Below are 16053 nucleotides of genomic sequence, written 5' to 3'. Positions count from 1 at the left end.
AGCAACACAAAAAGAGCACAAAATGTACTAAAAAGAGGTTTTCTGCCCTTATTAAAGTGATGGTTCGGAGTAAAATGCACCCGAGGTAATTTCCACCATGACATCCAGCCAAATACCCCTTCGGAAGCATTTTTAGCGATGGTCAGCATTGGTCAAGATAGCTGCTATCAGCCGAATGGCTTAGCGCTATGCATGGTACAGTGGGTATATCTCGTAAATTACCCCACTAATAATGCATGGAATGTTACCAAACTTCTGCAGTAGTACACATAGGGTCTGTACTCACAAAACGAGGCATTTTAAAGTTTGTAAGTACACCAGGAGTTAAAGAACACTTGCCTGATAGCTTCTATCTTCCGTGTTTACCCAGCCGATGCCTTTTATAAATGCTTGTATTATCAGGTCAACAAGTGTTGACAAGTGTTGACCTGATAATACAAGCATTTATAAACATTTAGCGAAACTTTTTCATACTCTCGCGTGAAACTCGCGTCACGGCATCGGCTGGGTAAACACGGAAGTGGCGTCTACGCTGCGGTGGCATAGCAGCCGAGGATAGAAGCTATCAGGCAAGTGTTCTTTTAAATAAACTCCTGGTGTACTTACAAACTTTCAAATGCCTCGTTTTGTGAGTACTACAGACCCTATGTGTACTACTGCAGAGGTTTTTTTTTTACCATCAAATGGTGTCTAATCATGTGGTTGATCAAAATTCAATAAATCAAGTAGAAAATATCAGAAAATATGCTAAATGTATTGAAGAAACATTCTAGTAGTTCTAATTCCTTTTCATTCAGAGACCATGAACGTGTGTGTGTGTGTGTGTGTGTGTGTGTGTGTGTGTGTGTGTGTGTGTGTGTGTGTGTGTGTGTGTGTGTGTGTGTGTGTGTGTGTGTGTGTGTGTGTGTCTGTCTGTCAGCCCCAGTGAGACAGAGAGGAGAGACGCTGGATGAAGCCGTTAATTACACTAAAACACAGTAGAGACTCGACTTTTCTTTCAGCTTAGGTGTGGTGACAAACACTTATGTTCGGGGAAACTGTTTTTTATAAATTCAACAAAATTTTCATTGTCAAATCAATAACCATTTAATTGTCGCGGAAATCATAGGGCCTACTCGCCCCCCCATCATAGCTCCCCCAGTTAGAAAACCACTGACATAGACAATATTAATGATCTGAATATTGTATATTGCTCTTTTCATAGTCATTGATAATGTTTCATGAATTGCTCTGTGGGCTGCACGGTGGTGTAGTGGGTAGCACTGTTGCCTCACAGCGAGAGGGTCCTGGGTGCGATTCCTGGGTCGGGTTTGGGTTCCTTCTGTGTGGAGTTTGCATGTTCTCCCCGTGTAAGCGTGGGTTCTCTCCAGGTTCTCCGGCTTCCTCCCACAGTCCAAAGACATGCAGGATGGGGATAGGTTCATTGATGACTCTAAATTGCCCGTAGGTGTGAATGTGAGTGTGAATGGTTGTCTGTCTCTACATGTCAGCCCTGTGACAGACTGGTTACCTGTCTGTCTCTACATGTCAGCCCTGTGATAGACTGGCGACCTGTCCAGGGTGAACCCTGCCATCGCTCAATTACCCCTTTTCCACCAACGCGAACCTAGTTCAAGAGCCGGGCCGGGCCGGTGGTCCGAGAACCTGTTTGCGTTTCCACCGGCTAGAGAGCCCAGAGAGCCACGTCATTACGTCACTGTATACGTCTGAGGTTTCCCCGCAGCGCTAATTTCAAGCATAGCAGACATGTCTCTTCAGAAAAAGTGTTTATTTTGCCAAATAATACAATAACAATAAAATACACAAAATACTAAAATCACATTTTTTAAAGTGTAAAACAGTGTGTGATGAATAGATCAGAGTGTTTGATGTTTAGTCATCTGCAGGTTGGACCTCCGTTCAATATCGCCGATGTCAGACAGCTCTACAAACACAAACCAGAGAACAGCGGTTTAATCACAAACGTGTCCACGACGCTGTGAGACAGATGTTAAGTTACGTTGGTAGTTGGTAACGTTTAGTGAGCCAACGGCAGTCAGAAAGTGGCATGCTAACGTTGTTGTTAGCAATATCACGCTAGCTGGCTAGCTAGCCGGTCAACTTACATTACCCGAGGAAACAAAGCCACTAGTTGCTGCAGTTACGAACGTAATCACTAGCCTGGTAAACTAAACAGAAATGTGTCTTTGGTTAGCAACGAGGTGAAACATTTTAAAAGTGAAACTTACCGGGAACAGTAACATTAGTAAAACTCTGCAGCGGCGTATTTTCCCCCGTTGCCTCGAGCGTCCCCGCCCCCAGCCCCTAACGTAAGCCGGGCCCTGTTCCAGCCCAGCAAAGAGTTGGGGCCGCTCGGGAACCAGTTTTCTTGGCCGAGAGCCGGCTCTTTGTCTGTGGAAACAGGAAGAACTGGTTCGCGATTGGGCACCGGCTCCGAGCCGGCCCTCAAAATGCCTCGGTGGAAAAGGCCCCCCCCCGCGACCCTGAATACAGGATAAGCTGTAGAAAATGGATGGATGGATGGAATTGCTCTGTAATGTAATAAACTGCCAAGTACATAGTTGTAAGTAATTACAGGGTCTTTTCAAGAAGGTCGGAAGTCAACCTTTCCATCATCATCATTATGAACTTTGAAATTAAGGCAAAGTAAGTCCTGGATTTCCCAAACATAGCCAACACAAAGTTGTTCTTATAACTCATCTATTACGCATGAATAAATAATGTGTTAACTTCCGATCCACTCTCCTTGTGGAACAAAGATTCTGGCCTGTCGATCTTCCAGCATCTTCGAAAAGCTTAGCATTCAGTTCATACACCTGAACCCTGGAAGTGCTCTCTGCTGATTGACTCTTCGAGCTCTCATCATAGCATCATGGGAAGTCAGCTACTCCACACCTAGAAAACTCAAACAAGAACAGCAAACACCTGCCTAAAGTCAATGATTGTTTGCAGTAAAGTATTCAGTGATTCACTTGGGTGAAGGATATTTAAGAAAAAGTTAGATACATTTTTTTTTTAGCCAAAAGGCACCTGTCATATTCAAGAGGATACAATATACTACATAGATATTTGTGAAAGGAAATGTGAGCGGAGCTGCAGAGGACTGTAACTCCACCAGACGGCAACCTCTGGTTCTGAAAAGTGAAGCCACAGTTGAAGTGCCTTAAACTTACATTCTCTCTACTGGCCATCAGGGGGTGACTCTTCTTGTTGTAAAAAGAAGTCCTACTTCTCTCTTGATGTTTTATCTAAGTAAACATTGTAAACATGAGTTTATGGTCTCAATCTCTAGTTTCAAGTCTTCTTCAATCCAGCATGATGTTCATTTAGTACATTATGGTCCATTGAGAGTCCAACAGACCAGAAAGCAGGGGATGCTTTAGGGGCCAATGCAGTTAGCTACCAAAATGACTTTAACGCTTAGCTGTAAAGTTGACCTTGAATTATGAAGCTAACTTTGTTAGCAGCTTCACACCAGAATCCAGATGGATCCAGATCCAGTAAGGTTGCTGCTCTGCTGCTTGTGTTCATCAGATCCACCCATCGCTCCTCCACAGTCCAAATATAGTCACTTCCTTCACTGGTTGCAAAAAATCCAAGATCCCCCTAATTGATCAAAGTTGCAGATTTATTGAAAGACGGATGTCATGATATTGGTTGAAATTGGTTGGATGTTGTGTTACTTTAAATTTATTTTACTTGCATATATTGTTCAATAGATGCCCAATAAGACCGGGGATGTGATGTAAAAGGCTTAAAGGGGCATTTTTAATTTCAGCATGACTTTATAAAAATAAACTTCCATAAATATTCGTATGAAACAGTTTTATTCACTTCTCCCCCATCATATCAGTCTAGCTTCTATCACCTTTAACAGGATTTACGTCTCTTAAAGATCTTCCTCTCTTGTTATGTAAACACCTTAAATATCACTTGGCATGCTCGCTCGCTTCTCTTTGAGTCGTCACTTCCGTCTCCTCCTTCGCAAAGCAAGATGGCGGCCGTCGTAGAGAGAGTTGATGGATGTGTTGGGTCCTTGGACTCGGACGCGGTGTCACCGAGACAGTCCAGCCCTCCACCGGACCAGCCGCACCAGAACAACCCGCTGTTAGGACTCCCCATCGTGGCCATCGAGACGATTCTCAATTTCCTGTCTTACGATGAAATCAGCCTGCTGCGCTCGGTAAGAACAAAAACAAGCCAGCTAGAAGGTGAACAAAGCTAATGCTGCTAGCCACATGTACTCCTTATCTCTGGATGTAACGTCTGTGATGTAACGTGTCGGTAGAAATCATTGTGGCTAACATTTAACCGCGATGTTGAATGAGTGATAGCAGCCGTGGCCCGCAGTGTCCATTGCGCTGTAAGCTAATGAGCATGACAGCCTAGCTAGACACTGGAAAACACACCATGACATACATGTATGTTGATAAGAGAGCGGCTGGACCGAGCGGGTTGTATCCCGCTCCAGATGTCTGCCTGCCCTGCTACGTGTCTGCTTTCGTGGGGTGAGCTGGAAACAATTCACCGGTAATTTTGCTCACTGGCTGGGATTTTCACCGCAGCTCTGCCACATACATCTGCTAACGTTACGTGTAGCGCTGTACAACAAAACTGACTTTGCAATGTTTTTTTTCTGCATTTTGTTTATATACATATAGTACATTCTGTAGGCTACATTTTAAAGTTAAATGCATACACCTGGTACTCTTAAGCAAACTTGGAGGATAGATGAACAGTTCTGTGCTGTCGTAAACAACTCAATAAACCAACTCACGAGGCTGTATAAGAAGTGGACGTAGTCATAGTGACGTCACCCATTGGTTTGTGGACTACGGTTTTGAAACCTCAAATTCTGAAATTTAGCTGTCGCCATCTTGGAATTGTAACCAGTGAAGGAAGTGACCGTATTTCTGGATTCTGATGTGAAGATGTGAACAAAGTTAGCTTCATAATTCAATGTCAAGTGTTAAAGTCATCTTAGTAGCTAACTGCATTGGTAGCGTGCTAGCGACCTGTCGATCAGCAGGTAAGCCCCGCCCCCCTAAAGCATTGACTAGAGATTGAGACCATAAACTCATGTTTACAATGTTTACTGAGATAATACATCAAGAGAGGAGTAGGACCATTTTCTAATTGATTTCTATACATCAGATTTCTTTCTCCAACCAAACGAGTCACCCCCTGGTGGACAGGAGAGAGAGAATGTAAGTTGAAGGCACTTTAACCTGGGCTTCACTTTTCTGAACCGAATGTTCCCGCCTGACAACACATATATTGCCCACAAGGCTTGGTTAATGAGATGGGTCAGGACATCACCGCAGACCCCTCAAGCACAAGACAGTCGGCTGTTTGACTTTCACCCGCCCTCCCTGTGGCGACTGTAGGTCATGATCAGAAAACACTGGATTAGTCATGGAAAAGGAGAATTTTGAGAGTTCATAATAATTGTAGCTTGACGTGTTTGAGTTAACTTCCCAACAATCTCACTGCAGTGTGACGTGCACATCGCACACTGCATATAACACTATCAGGAAGAGTTGGAAACGGTGTGCTTTGGCTGGCTAACTGAGAAATCATATTCACTCCAGTATTGTCACTTTACACACTTCATGTTTATTGAGTTGATCTGCACGTGATGGAAGAATGTCATTAAAGGTTAAAACTAGGGCTGTCCAACAAACATTAAAATCAGATTAATCACAGGGTAGCTGTGGATAAATCATGATTATTTACCATTTGTAAATATACTTGAACAATCCCAATTTTCTCTGTATATTGTTGTGGAGATGGAAAGATAAATGACAGAACCAGAATATGAAGCCAAATGCACCGAAACATTACAAATACTTACATTAAATACTTGCTGTTACCGAGTACTGAGTACTTCTAATACCACTACAGTTATAACAATAATTTTGAAAACATTCAACTTTGATTAAAAACAGCAGTTTGCAGTAGAAATTTAAAATGAACCATTTAACCTGATGTCAGTTACACAGTTAATAGAAATATGAAAAAGGTCAGAGACTCAGGAGCAGCATGTCACTGAAAGGAGTATACTGCTGGTCCACCTTAAAAAGTCAGCCTGCCTTAAGTGTTCCTGAGCTTAGCTTGTGTCTAGTTGTAGCGTTTATTCACTGACAAATTTACTACGCACACACACACACACACTGCACTGAGATGTTAACATCCTGTTGTTGTTGTGGTATCGGTGTGTATCTTCTTGGTTGTTCCATCTGTATTTTTTTAGACTCAAACGTCCCTTCCAGAGAGCCAGCAGCGTTAAAGCGTTAATGTTGACAGCCTTTGTTAAAATGCTTTTAGGTTGATATTGTGCAAGAAATGCTATATTCCCGATCTCAACTCCCCCACAGGAAGTGGACAGGTGTCTGTTGTAAAGACAACCAAGTGCCCAGGATCCAGCCAGTCGTGAGCTCAAACCGTCCTCTTGTGCATGCATTCAGTCACGCTGTCAGACCTACAGTGCTAACACAGCAAGGTATCGGCCGGGTTAACAGGAGGATCTCACTGTACGTTTCTATTGTCAGTATCCCAGGCAACACTAACCCACAGGAGCTTTCCCTTTATGTTCATACTCTTATAACAGGACGCCTGTTGTTCACCTGCTTTGTGTCGTCTCCAGGTGTGTAAGCGCATGGACATGATCTGCCAGCGTGTCCTGAATCAGGGCTTCCTGAAGGTGGAGCGTTACCACAGTTTGTGCCAGAGGCAGGTCAAAGCCCAGCTGCCCAGGTCAGTATGACACCAGCACGAGCTCAGTGCAACGGTGTGGGATACGAGCCCATCACAAAATGGGGGAAATCTGTAGTTCATCCTAGTAAAAAACACTTAGATCAAACTTTCATCGTCTGTTCCTGCAACTACTGGCAGCAACAGCAAGAGCCCGCCTCTCGCTCCGTTGATTGCCTGCAAAGTGTGACATTGAGAGTTATGACTCCACACCTGACGCTGAGAAGTTAATATTTTAACACATTAAAGTGTGAGAAATATGCAGCGCGCAAGTGTGGAGCTCACTATCATGGTAGAGGAGAGAGGAAAAAAACAGGATGCAAAACTGTATTTTTGCGTTCATTCCATGTGAAAACAGCCAATATCGGGGTACCATGTAAATGGTACCTCTCAGATTTTGCTGAAAAGCTTGTTACCAAACAAGGGAATCTGAAGTTTCAGGTCAATATATCAAATGGTTTGCCCGTGGCGTCCATTTTAATTTCAAGTGCCACACCCCTTTTTTGACACGTTGGAATTTTGCATTTCATTTGTTGGCATTTTTGGAGGCCCATAACTTCTGCTCTATTAGTGATAGAAGGCTGAAAAGTGTTTGTTCATTGTAGTTTGTACTACACAATTCTGCAGGCAGAATAAACATTATGAACTTGGGTGAGAGGTGGGTCACCAAAGTCCAATTTTTTTTTGACGCCCAAAATTATTTTTCACTTTTTGGGTGCTCCTAGCACCACGATGAATAATCATATGTATTCTAAACAGGATTATTTGTTATATTTGGGAACTTTGCTCTTGCCAAAATGAATTTGAAGGATATGAGGGGGGGGGGGGTTGGGGGGGGGTTGGGGTTATCCTGTGATATTCTTTTCATCCATATCTTATGTTTGGAAATTGGTATAAAGCAATGAAGCGATCGTGTGCCACTGATCGTTTTGGCCGAGGCGTAACGTCTCTCCAATTCGTACGCTTCCTCGTGTTATTTAATATCTTCTGCACTAACAAAGAAGAATATAATGTTCTTAATGTTTTCTTTTGCCCATTGAAACATCTCCATTTTGCATCAGTGGCCTGCAGACTTGCTCATGCTGCAAGTCTCTTGTCACAGGCGGGTCTCTTTCATCAGGGATAAGGGGTTAATTTGCGATTTTCAGGAAATTAATGGCCAGCAGTCTTAATATTTAATTGTTTGTCATCACTGAGCATAATACTAAGTTATTTCCACTATTTTCATGCTTTATCATCACTAAATTCTTCCTGATCTACATTCCAGACTTCTGGAAAAAATGTCAAATGGTGCATTATGAAGAATAAAATTCATTTGATGGAGCTTCATAGTCAAAGGTTTTATTTCATTAAAATAACAAATATGTATCTTTATCTGGTATAAATCCCATTAGGACCATTAGAACCATATTTTTTGCCAATGCATCTCAGTGTGGTCCAGCATTAACATGGGCACTATATAATAGTGACTAGGGTTGTCACGATACTAAAATTTTCAACTCGATACCGATACTCAGGAAAATATTCGATACTCGATACCATTTTCGATACCACAAGGATGAAAAAAAGACCCCAAAATTTAAAAGAAATGTTTTTATTAACAAAAAAAATGCAAAAATAACAAGTTTCAGGTCTGAGGTAGTGCAAAAAAAAAAAAAAAACAATAACAATTGGAACAATATTTTGAGGTTGTAAATATTAGGCAAGCCTGATAAAAACTAAATTAACTTAAGTGTTCCTTCCTTGGTTATGCTTTATATACATAACAATAAACTAAATGACACTAGCCAAACCAGTTAACATGAACATTACACTGTTGAAATGCTGTATTCTCAGCAGCTGCACCTGTTACAAAAAAAGTCTGAAACTGAAAAGTGCACAGAATTATTCAATACTTTTGAAAATGAGTATCGTATCCGGATACAACATTTTAGTATCGATACTTTTTTGAGTTTCGATACTTTTGACAACCCTAATAGTGACATCACAAGTGTGTTTCTGGAGGGACGTTTTGAAGACGCCTCAAGACCGTCATTGATGGTGTTGCAGGTAGTCAGCGTAAGATTTAAAAAAAATCAATAATCATATATACATTTGTTAATTACTATGCTCCTTCTAGATGAAATAATCACTTTCAGATTCCAAAAGGATCTCCATGTTTGTTGAACATGAAGTTGTCATGACAACAGTAAAACAAGCTTACGACTTCCCTGCACCGGTGAAAGCGGTGGCATCGGTCGTCCGTGTTCAGCACGTAGACTAGATGGAGACCATCACACTGTGTTGAAGCTCAGGCAGAAGATTCAGTGTAGCTGATGACTGGAAACATAACTCTTCATAAAAGTTCTCGGCTCTTCACCGGTGTGTTTCTCCTGAATTGTCTCTAGGCGAGAGTCGGAGAGGAGAAACCATTCGCTGGCCCGCCACGCCGACATCCTGGCTGCCGTGGAGACGCGCCTCTCTCTGCTCAACATGACCTTCATGAAATACGTGGACTCCAACCTCTGCTGCTTCATCCCTGGAAAGGTCATATATATATATGATATATGATATAATATTAGTACGTTGTCACGAGTCAAGAATGGTCGTGTTCACCTGAACATGAGCCCTTCTCCTCTTCGTAGGCAGCAGGGCTTTTTCACCATGTTTGTACAGTAGCCCAGCAGGGACACACTGAGAGAGCCTCTCATCCATATGTCGGCCTCTGTGGTTCATGCTTGGCACAGGGGAGGAGTTTATGATGATTGTCATGAGCAACCTGACCACTAGATGGTGCCAAATATTACACACTGGTGCTTTAAAGTGGTCTGGCTTCCAGCTGCCCATCACTGACTGACTGTCTGTCTGTCTATCTATCTATCTAGTGATATTAAAAATATACAGTAATTTTCAACCCTACATTTTCAGTTAAATACTTAAAATTGACACACCCATCCATCCATCCATTGTCTACCGCTTATCCTGTATTGGGCTGTCATTGGGCGAAGGCAGGGTACATCCTGGACAGGACGCCAGTCTATCGCAGGGCCGACATGTAGAGACAAACAACCATTCACGCTCACATTCACACCTACGGGCAATTTAGAGTCACCAATTAACCTATCCTGCATGTCTTTGGACTGTGGGAGGAAGCCGGAGAGCCCGCGCGTACACAGGGAGAACATGCAAGCGCCACACAGAAGGAGCCCGGGCCAACCCGGGAATCGAACCCGGGATCCTCTCGCTGTGAGGCGACAGTGCTACCCACTAGGGCTGAACGATTTATCGTTTTCTGACCGAAATTGCGATTTCAGACAACGCAATCATGTGATCGCCAAAGCTGTGGTTTTTGCAGCGCTCCTGACTCACCCAGGATCTGTTGTCAACTATTTTACACATGCCGTCTCCCGACCATCCTGCCAAGCTCACCAATCAGACTACTCGTGAACAGGTCACGCTAACCAATCAGTATTAACCTGCTCCGTATTTGTAATTAGTCAGAAATTACTTCAACTGGACCAGAAGCGGAGTTAGGGGATTTAATCGCCAAGAAAAACAGCACGTCCGTCATTTGGGAGTATTTCTGGTTTGAGGCTGCAGACGTGCACCAGAAACAGGTACTGTGCAAAACCTGTCGCGCTAAAGTTGCAACATCCAGCGGAAACACAACCAATATATACCGGTGATATAATCTCCCGCGAGAGGGTGCATTTCACGGCAGGGGCGCTGATTACGGCACAACACCGGCACTTGAAAAATCACCACAGACATTTGCATGACGCGTGCATGGCGAAAAAGTCCGGTAAAAAGTCCGGTGACTATGATGATCAGGCCCACTGTAGCAAACAGACTACAATTACAGCATCTTTTGCCAGTGTAACTCCGTACGATAAGAGCAGCGGAAGACACCGGAAAGACGGATTTAAAAACCTCCTCCGCACGCTGGACAGATATACGATTCCCTCCCGCTCCGACCTCTAACAGGTTGCCGTCACACAGCTATACGCGGAGTGTAAAGAAAAAGTGGTAAGCCATAAATGAATGACCCACCTATTTTAATGTCTGACATATTTTTTAGAAGGGTCATTTTATTTCAATAACAGTTTTTGTATTTGATTTACAATTAAATTATTACAGTTAAGGATTTTTGCACATTTTAAGACAGTCAAAGATGGCTCTTTTAGTTCATTTGTAATAACTGCCATTGGTCAAGGACTTTAAAGAATGAACATGCATGTTTCTTGTTAATAAATTCATTTGGAAGCAATTTTTAACTTTAGTCCTTGCATTAGAGTAATAGCATTCAATGTTTTAATGTTACTGTACATTGTGAATATTGCACTGAAGCTTGATTTGAAGGAAATCGTGAATCAAATCGAAATCGCAATATCTGTCAGAAAAATCGCAATTAGATCTTTTCCCAAAATCGTTCAGCCCTACTACCCACTACCCCACCGTGCAGCCCTAAAATTGACACACTTTGAAGCTAAATTCAGAGTCTAGATCTATGAAATATTTTGGCGACGGGACAATGATGTAGAGCGAGCAGCTTTTTCAACTCATTCATGACGATATTCATCCTGATAATGAAAATTTGTCACACTGAGTGTATTCTGCATGGTTTGATCCTCTATCCGTCATGCATCAGTGTGCCTGCTGAAACAACATACGATGCAATAGCAGCCTCTCCAGTCTTGTTTCTGTCATATCTGCTGTGTGATCTCTGGTTTCTCATTGGCCACATTGTGTTTCGCCAGGTGATAGATGAGATCTACCGCGTGCTGCGCTACGTGAACTCCACTCGAGCCCCCCAGAGAGCTCACGAGGTCCTGCAGGAGTTGAGGGACATCTCCTCCATGGCCATGGAGTACTTTGATGAGAAGATCGTCCCCATCCTGAAGAAGAAACTGCCGGGGGCCGATCTGTCCGGCCGCCTCATCGGCTCTACACCAGGTACTGGACATGGTTCTCCTGCATCATATTTATTAGATATTGGAAAGACATTTCACCGCACCACTAGGAATAATAGCACGTAAACAAAGTACATTTAAAAGTAGGGATGCACCGAAATGAAAATTTGTGGCCGAAGCCGAAGCCGAATAAAATTTAAACGCTTGGCCGAAGGCCGAATACCGAATACCGAATAATGAATGCGGTTTTTCACAATTTTTTCTATATTGCATAAATAGCCTTAGACATGTTTTTCAAATAAAGTAAATTTTTATTGAATATTGACATTTTTTTTAATATTCCAGTAGCCTTTGCTTTTCAAAAAAAGCACAAAGTTTTTCATTTATATTAGGCCTTCAAACAAAACATGCATTCAAAAAAAAAATAAAGTGCATTAAAGTGGATAAACCCACAACAAATGAATTATTGTCCTTTTGGCAAAAGTCTGCTTAGCCACAGTAGATAGCTAATAATGTAAACAGAAGGCTCAAGTAAATCTCAATAAGTGTGTGCTTGTAACCTCATACACTTATACAGGTACACAACATATCCAGGCCAGAACAGATTTGTCAATAACAGTACTTCAGCTTCAGGATAAAAAGAAGGAAACTAGCTATGACATCTAAGACATCTTAAAATTGTTTTATACAGACAAAAACATCAACAACTGTGCCTGTATGTCAAGCCCCCCCAAAAAAAAATTGCGTCATTGCGTCACACGCCACTATTCGGCCTTGCCTTTAACTCATTCCACCGAAGGCCGAATGTGGCTTTTTTTGCCATTTTCGGCCGAATATATTCGGTTACCGATTATTCGGTGCATCCCTATTTAAAAGAGTTCATTTCAAATGATTCCCTCTGAAATGTAGTTAAGTAGAGTAGAAGTATAAAAGTACCATGACATGGAAAAACACATGTAAAGTTCAAGTACTCCAAATTTTAATTAATGTACAATGTTACTCAACTTCACTTTCTTCTTCTGAAGTTGAACACAACTAGCAGTCTTGCTTTATTCTTGTAAAAGCTGCAACTGTTCATGTAGCTTCTTACTTCTAAAGATCAGTAGAAGCCAGAAGAAACACTCCTTTTTCCTTTCAGGCCTGCAGTAACTCCCCAAAGACCTGACCCCCTGTCTTGTCCCCTCAGTGGCAGGTCCGTCCACGTCCCTGACCACCATGTCCCTGCTGGCCAAGAACACGCCGTCGCGCTCCGAGATGACCAAGGTGCAGCAGCAGGTGAAGGTGAACGGGGCGTCGATGACGGCGCTGCGGAGGGAGATGCAGGAGATCCGCGTGAAGCAGCTGGAGCAGCAGAAGCAGCTGCAGGACCAGGAGCAGAAGCTGCTGGAACAGACCCAGGTTATCGGCGAGCAGAATGCCCGCCTCGCTGAGCTGGAACACAAGCTCCGTGAACTGATGGACAGCAGTGCTGCTGCCCTGGGAGGGCCGAGGCCCGCTGGCGCCTCCGCATCCAGCAGCGCCGCCGCCATTGTGTCTTCCACCGCCGCCAGCACGTCTGGTACTGTGTTGGCGGGCGGCGGCGTGGCGGCAGCCTCTCTATCCAGAGAGCCGGAGGTTGAGGGAGGGTCGTCTCTCAAACGCACCAGAAAGAGCTCAGACCTGCCGCGACAGTCCAAACGGCTCCGCAGCAAGAAATAAGAGACTCAGTTAGTCTTGTTCTGTTTTTGGTTTCGAGGTCCGACTGATCACCCCCCAAACTCCCTGCCGCATTACCAACACTCACCTGTACTGTCTGTGAGATGAGTCCACAGCTTCACCTGTGCCCCCCCCCCCCCCCCCCCCCCCCCAGTCCGATTCTGGGCAGGAGGTCGACTATTTATTAAGGGTTACATTAAAATTACTTTTTAATGTAGATGCTTTTCTAAAAGGCTTCTGTGTGACATTTGGCTAAACAGAAATTCAGCTGGTTGGCAGATTTGGTGATCAGAAGTCAAACTGTACATGTTATTAATGTAGTTCCTGTTTCTGAAGTAGAATCTTCCAGACACGTCAATTAAAAGGATATCACAGTAAAAGTGCAGAGTCGTGACAGTCCTTCCGTCACAAGTTAAAATAGTCCTCGCGTAAATAATGAACCTACGTTTAGTTGCATGTTATCTGCTTTCCATTTTCACACGGAAGTCTAAATCCACAAACTTTCATTTCAGTCACACCTGCTTCTTCCTAACTTTGGCTAAGTGCAATAAAAACCCTGTGAAAAGTAAGACGTCATTGACATTCTTTGGTTCTCACATCAGCTCAGACCGCTGAGTCGCACACGTGTTGGCAGGGTTAGCAACGGCTCCAGCTCACTTTAAGGTGGGCTGGCCTTTAAGGTGGACCAGAGCTATTCTTCTTATTCATAGGCAACAAGTCACCACACAATTTTTCACCATTGTTTTTAATTGATCAACTGATCATTATTAATGAATCAACATGGGCCTTTTCCACAACAGCCGTTTGGACACGCCGGGGAAACGCAGGTGGGAAGACATCTTGAAACAGGAATCTGGCCCTGCTCCATTAGCTGCACCCCCGGTACCGGAGGCCTGGCACCGTGGGCCCTGGCAATGTGCCTGTTGGCTGACACACTAAATGGAATGGGACCGTAACATTTCCCCTGCTGTTGCATCAAAATGGCTGCTCCGAAAAGGGCCTGTTGTAAGAAACAAATAACGGACAATGAAAGGTTGATATTAGTGGTTTTTAATGGGAGGAACATTTGTTTCAGTGAGTTTCTTTTTCTGGGATTTTTTGCCTCCTCATCATCCAGCAGCGGAGCCACATCTTGAGCTCCACGTCTGCTTGGATCCACATGTCGTGACGTGAGCACGTTGAGGCGTCCCAGTGTGACCGGGGCCTCGGAGAGGAAGGATGGGGCCTTAACGAAGGAAGGAGGCACATTCAGCAACGCTGCACAGCTGCTCTGCAACCTCCCTTTAGACTCCCATGCTACCATACTGTGATGGATCACATGACCGTATCGGTCACGCCATTAGCAGCACGAGCTAACAGAGTGGAAATGGCTCGTCTCAAATGTAAATCAGGATATTTTCCAGGATTATTTGAAGCCAAATTAAGTGATAAGATATGATTTCTGCAGGATATGTACCTGATGATGTGTGAGCTCATTCCTACGTGTTTTATCCAACGTTTAATCATGAAACCGTCAGCACTGCAGAACTGCAATGCATTGTGGGGTGGTAAGTATGTCCAGTAAGCTAGATGATAATAAAGCACACAACAGAATCTCAAGGTGTTTGACCTGCAGGGTAAAAACTAAAGTACCACGTTAAACATAAAGGATTGACACTAAAGAATCATTTCTCATGTACACAGAGAAAGTAGATCCAAGTCATCATGGTCTGACTCGCTATGTCAGCATGTTGTCTATAAATCATAGTGTCCCTCTCAGAGACCATGGTGTCCCTCTCAGACGATGGTGTCCCTCTCTGAGACGTATGTGGATGGAGTACCTGCACGGATAGAAACCAGCCAGGGGGAAGTGAGGAAATATATGTTGACCCTTTTTCAGTGTTTATTTGTCTTTTAAAAGGCGTCCCACCCAGTGTGAGGGCCAAGTGGTCCCGTTGCGTGCAGCGTGAGGGAGCTGGACCTGCTGGTTAAACCGTCTCCTGCCTACGAGGCCAGCTGAGCTCTGAGCCCACATTGTTGCTCGACTGTTGCTTTCTCCGTTCTTGTGCTCTTCTGTTGCTAGATGAGCTGAACCAGCCGTGTCGTGAACCTGCTGAAGAAACGCTGGAGATGCTATTCACGTGGTGGTGAACACCAGCACGCTGTTATGACACTGGGCAGAAAACCACAGGAAGACGTAAACTAGTGGCCTACTTTCTCAGTTTAGATGAAACAGTAATCTTCATGTGCTTTAAAGTGTAGATTGGGAATGATTCCACATCTGTATAAAACCACCTCCAAAGTTTGCTGACTTGGGGCCAGCTGTGTGGTTCTGTTGCACACATTGCTGTTACAAATGTACAAATCAAACCTATTAAAAGTCAACTTGACTTATCCACTGATCTCTGTTTCCATGGCGATGTGGGATGTTCTCTGCTTCCTTTATGTCACTGCATTTAACAGGAAGTCAAGTGGCTTCATTGATAAAGCGACAGGAGTGGACCTGACTGGTTCTGGTAGAGGTGGATGGTTCACGGCCGCATTGGTACATTATTAAAGACATAAAAGCCAATAAAACATGTCATTGTATAAAAATGTGGGGATCTACAGACAGGGACACAACATAGCTGCATCACATTCACACAACACCGGTTAGTCACATGAATGGAAAATGGTCCTCCTTTGCAGTAATGACTGACAGTTGGACAGACGGTTGCCAGCCAAACACTCTACCTCC

At 43.6% G+C, this 16053-nt stretch overlaps 1 protein-coding gene across 1 annotated transcript; it reads left to right on the top strand.

Annotated features, from left to right (window-relative positions):
- Positions 1 to 3966: 3966 nt before the first annotated feature.
- On the top strand, positions 3967 to 13918 carry fbxo28 (F-box protein 28). Its single transcript, XM_084021666.1, has 5 exons — positions 3967 to 4183; positions 6647 to 6756; positions 9141 to 9279; positions 11490 to 11685; positions 12829 to 13918. The coding sequence occupies exons 1-5, from the start codon at positions 3995 to 3997 to the stop codon at positions 13338 to 13340; spliced, it is 1146 nt and encodes a 381-aa protein (XP_083877792.1). The 5' UTR covers positions 3967 to 3994; the 3' UTR covers positions 13341 to 13918.
- Positions 13919 to 16053: the final 2135 nt, after the last annotated feature.

Source organism: Eutrigla gurnardus (genome assembly GCF_963514095.1).
Source record: "Eutrigla gurnardus genome assembly, chromosome: 11".
NCBI lineage: Eukaryota > Metazoa > Chordata > Actinopteri > Perciformes > Triglidae > Eutrigla > Eutrigla gurnardus.
Note: the sequence above shows the minus strand (reverse complement) of the source record. Positions and strands in the feature narration are given on the sequence as shown.

Bases quoted from the DNA above. Each gene is read 5' to 3' on its own strand.
- fbxo28 (XM_084021666.1), top strand. From the start codon at position 3,995: ATGGCGGCCGTCGTAGAGAGAGTTGATGGATGTGTTGGGTCCTTGGAC. The intron at 6,757-9,140 runs GTCAGTATGACA...AATTGTCTCTAG, and splicing joins GTCAAAGCCCAGCTGCCCAG to GCGAGAGTCGGAGAGGAGAA. The intron at 9,280-11,489 runs GTCATATATATA...GTGTTTCGCCAG, and splicing joins GCTGCTTCATCCCTGGAAAG to GTGATAGATGAGATCTACCG.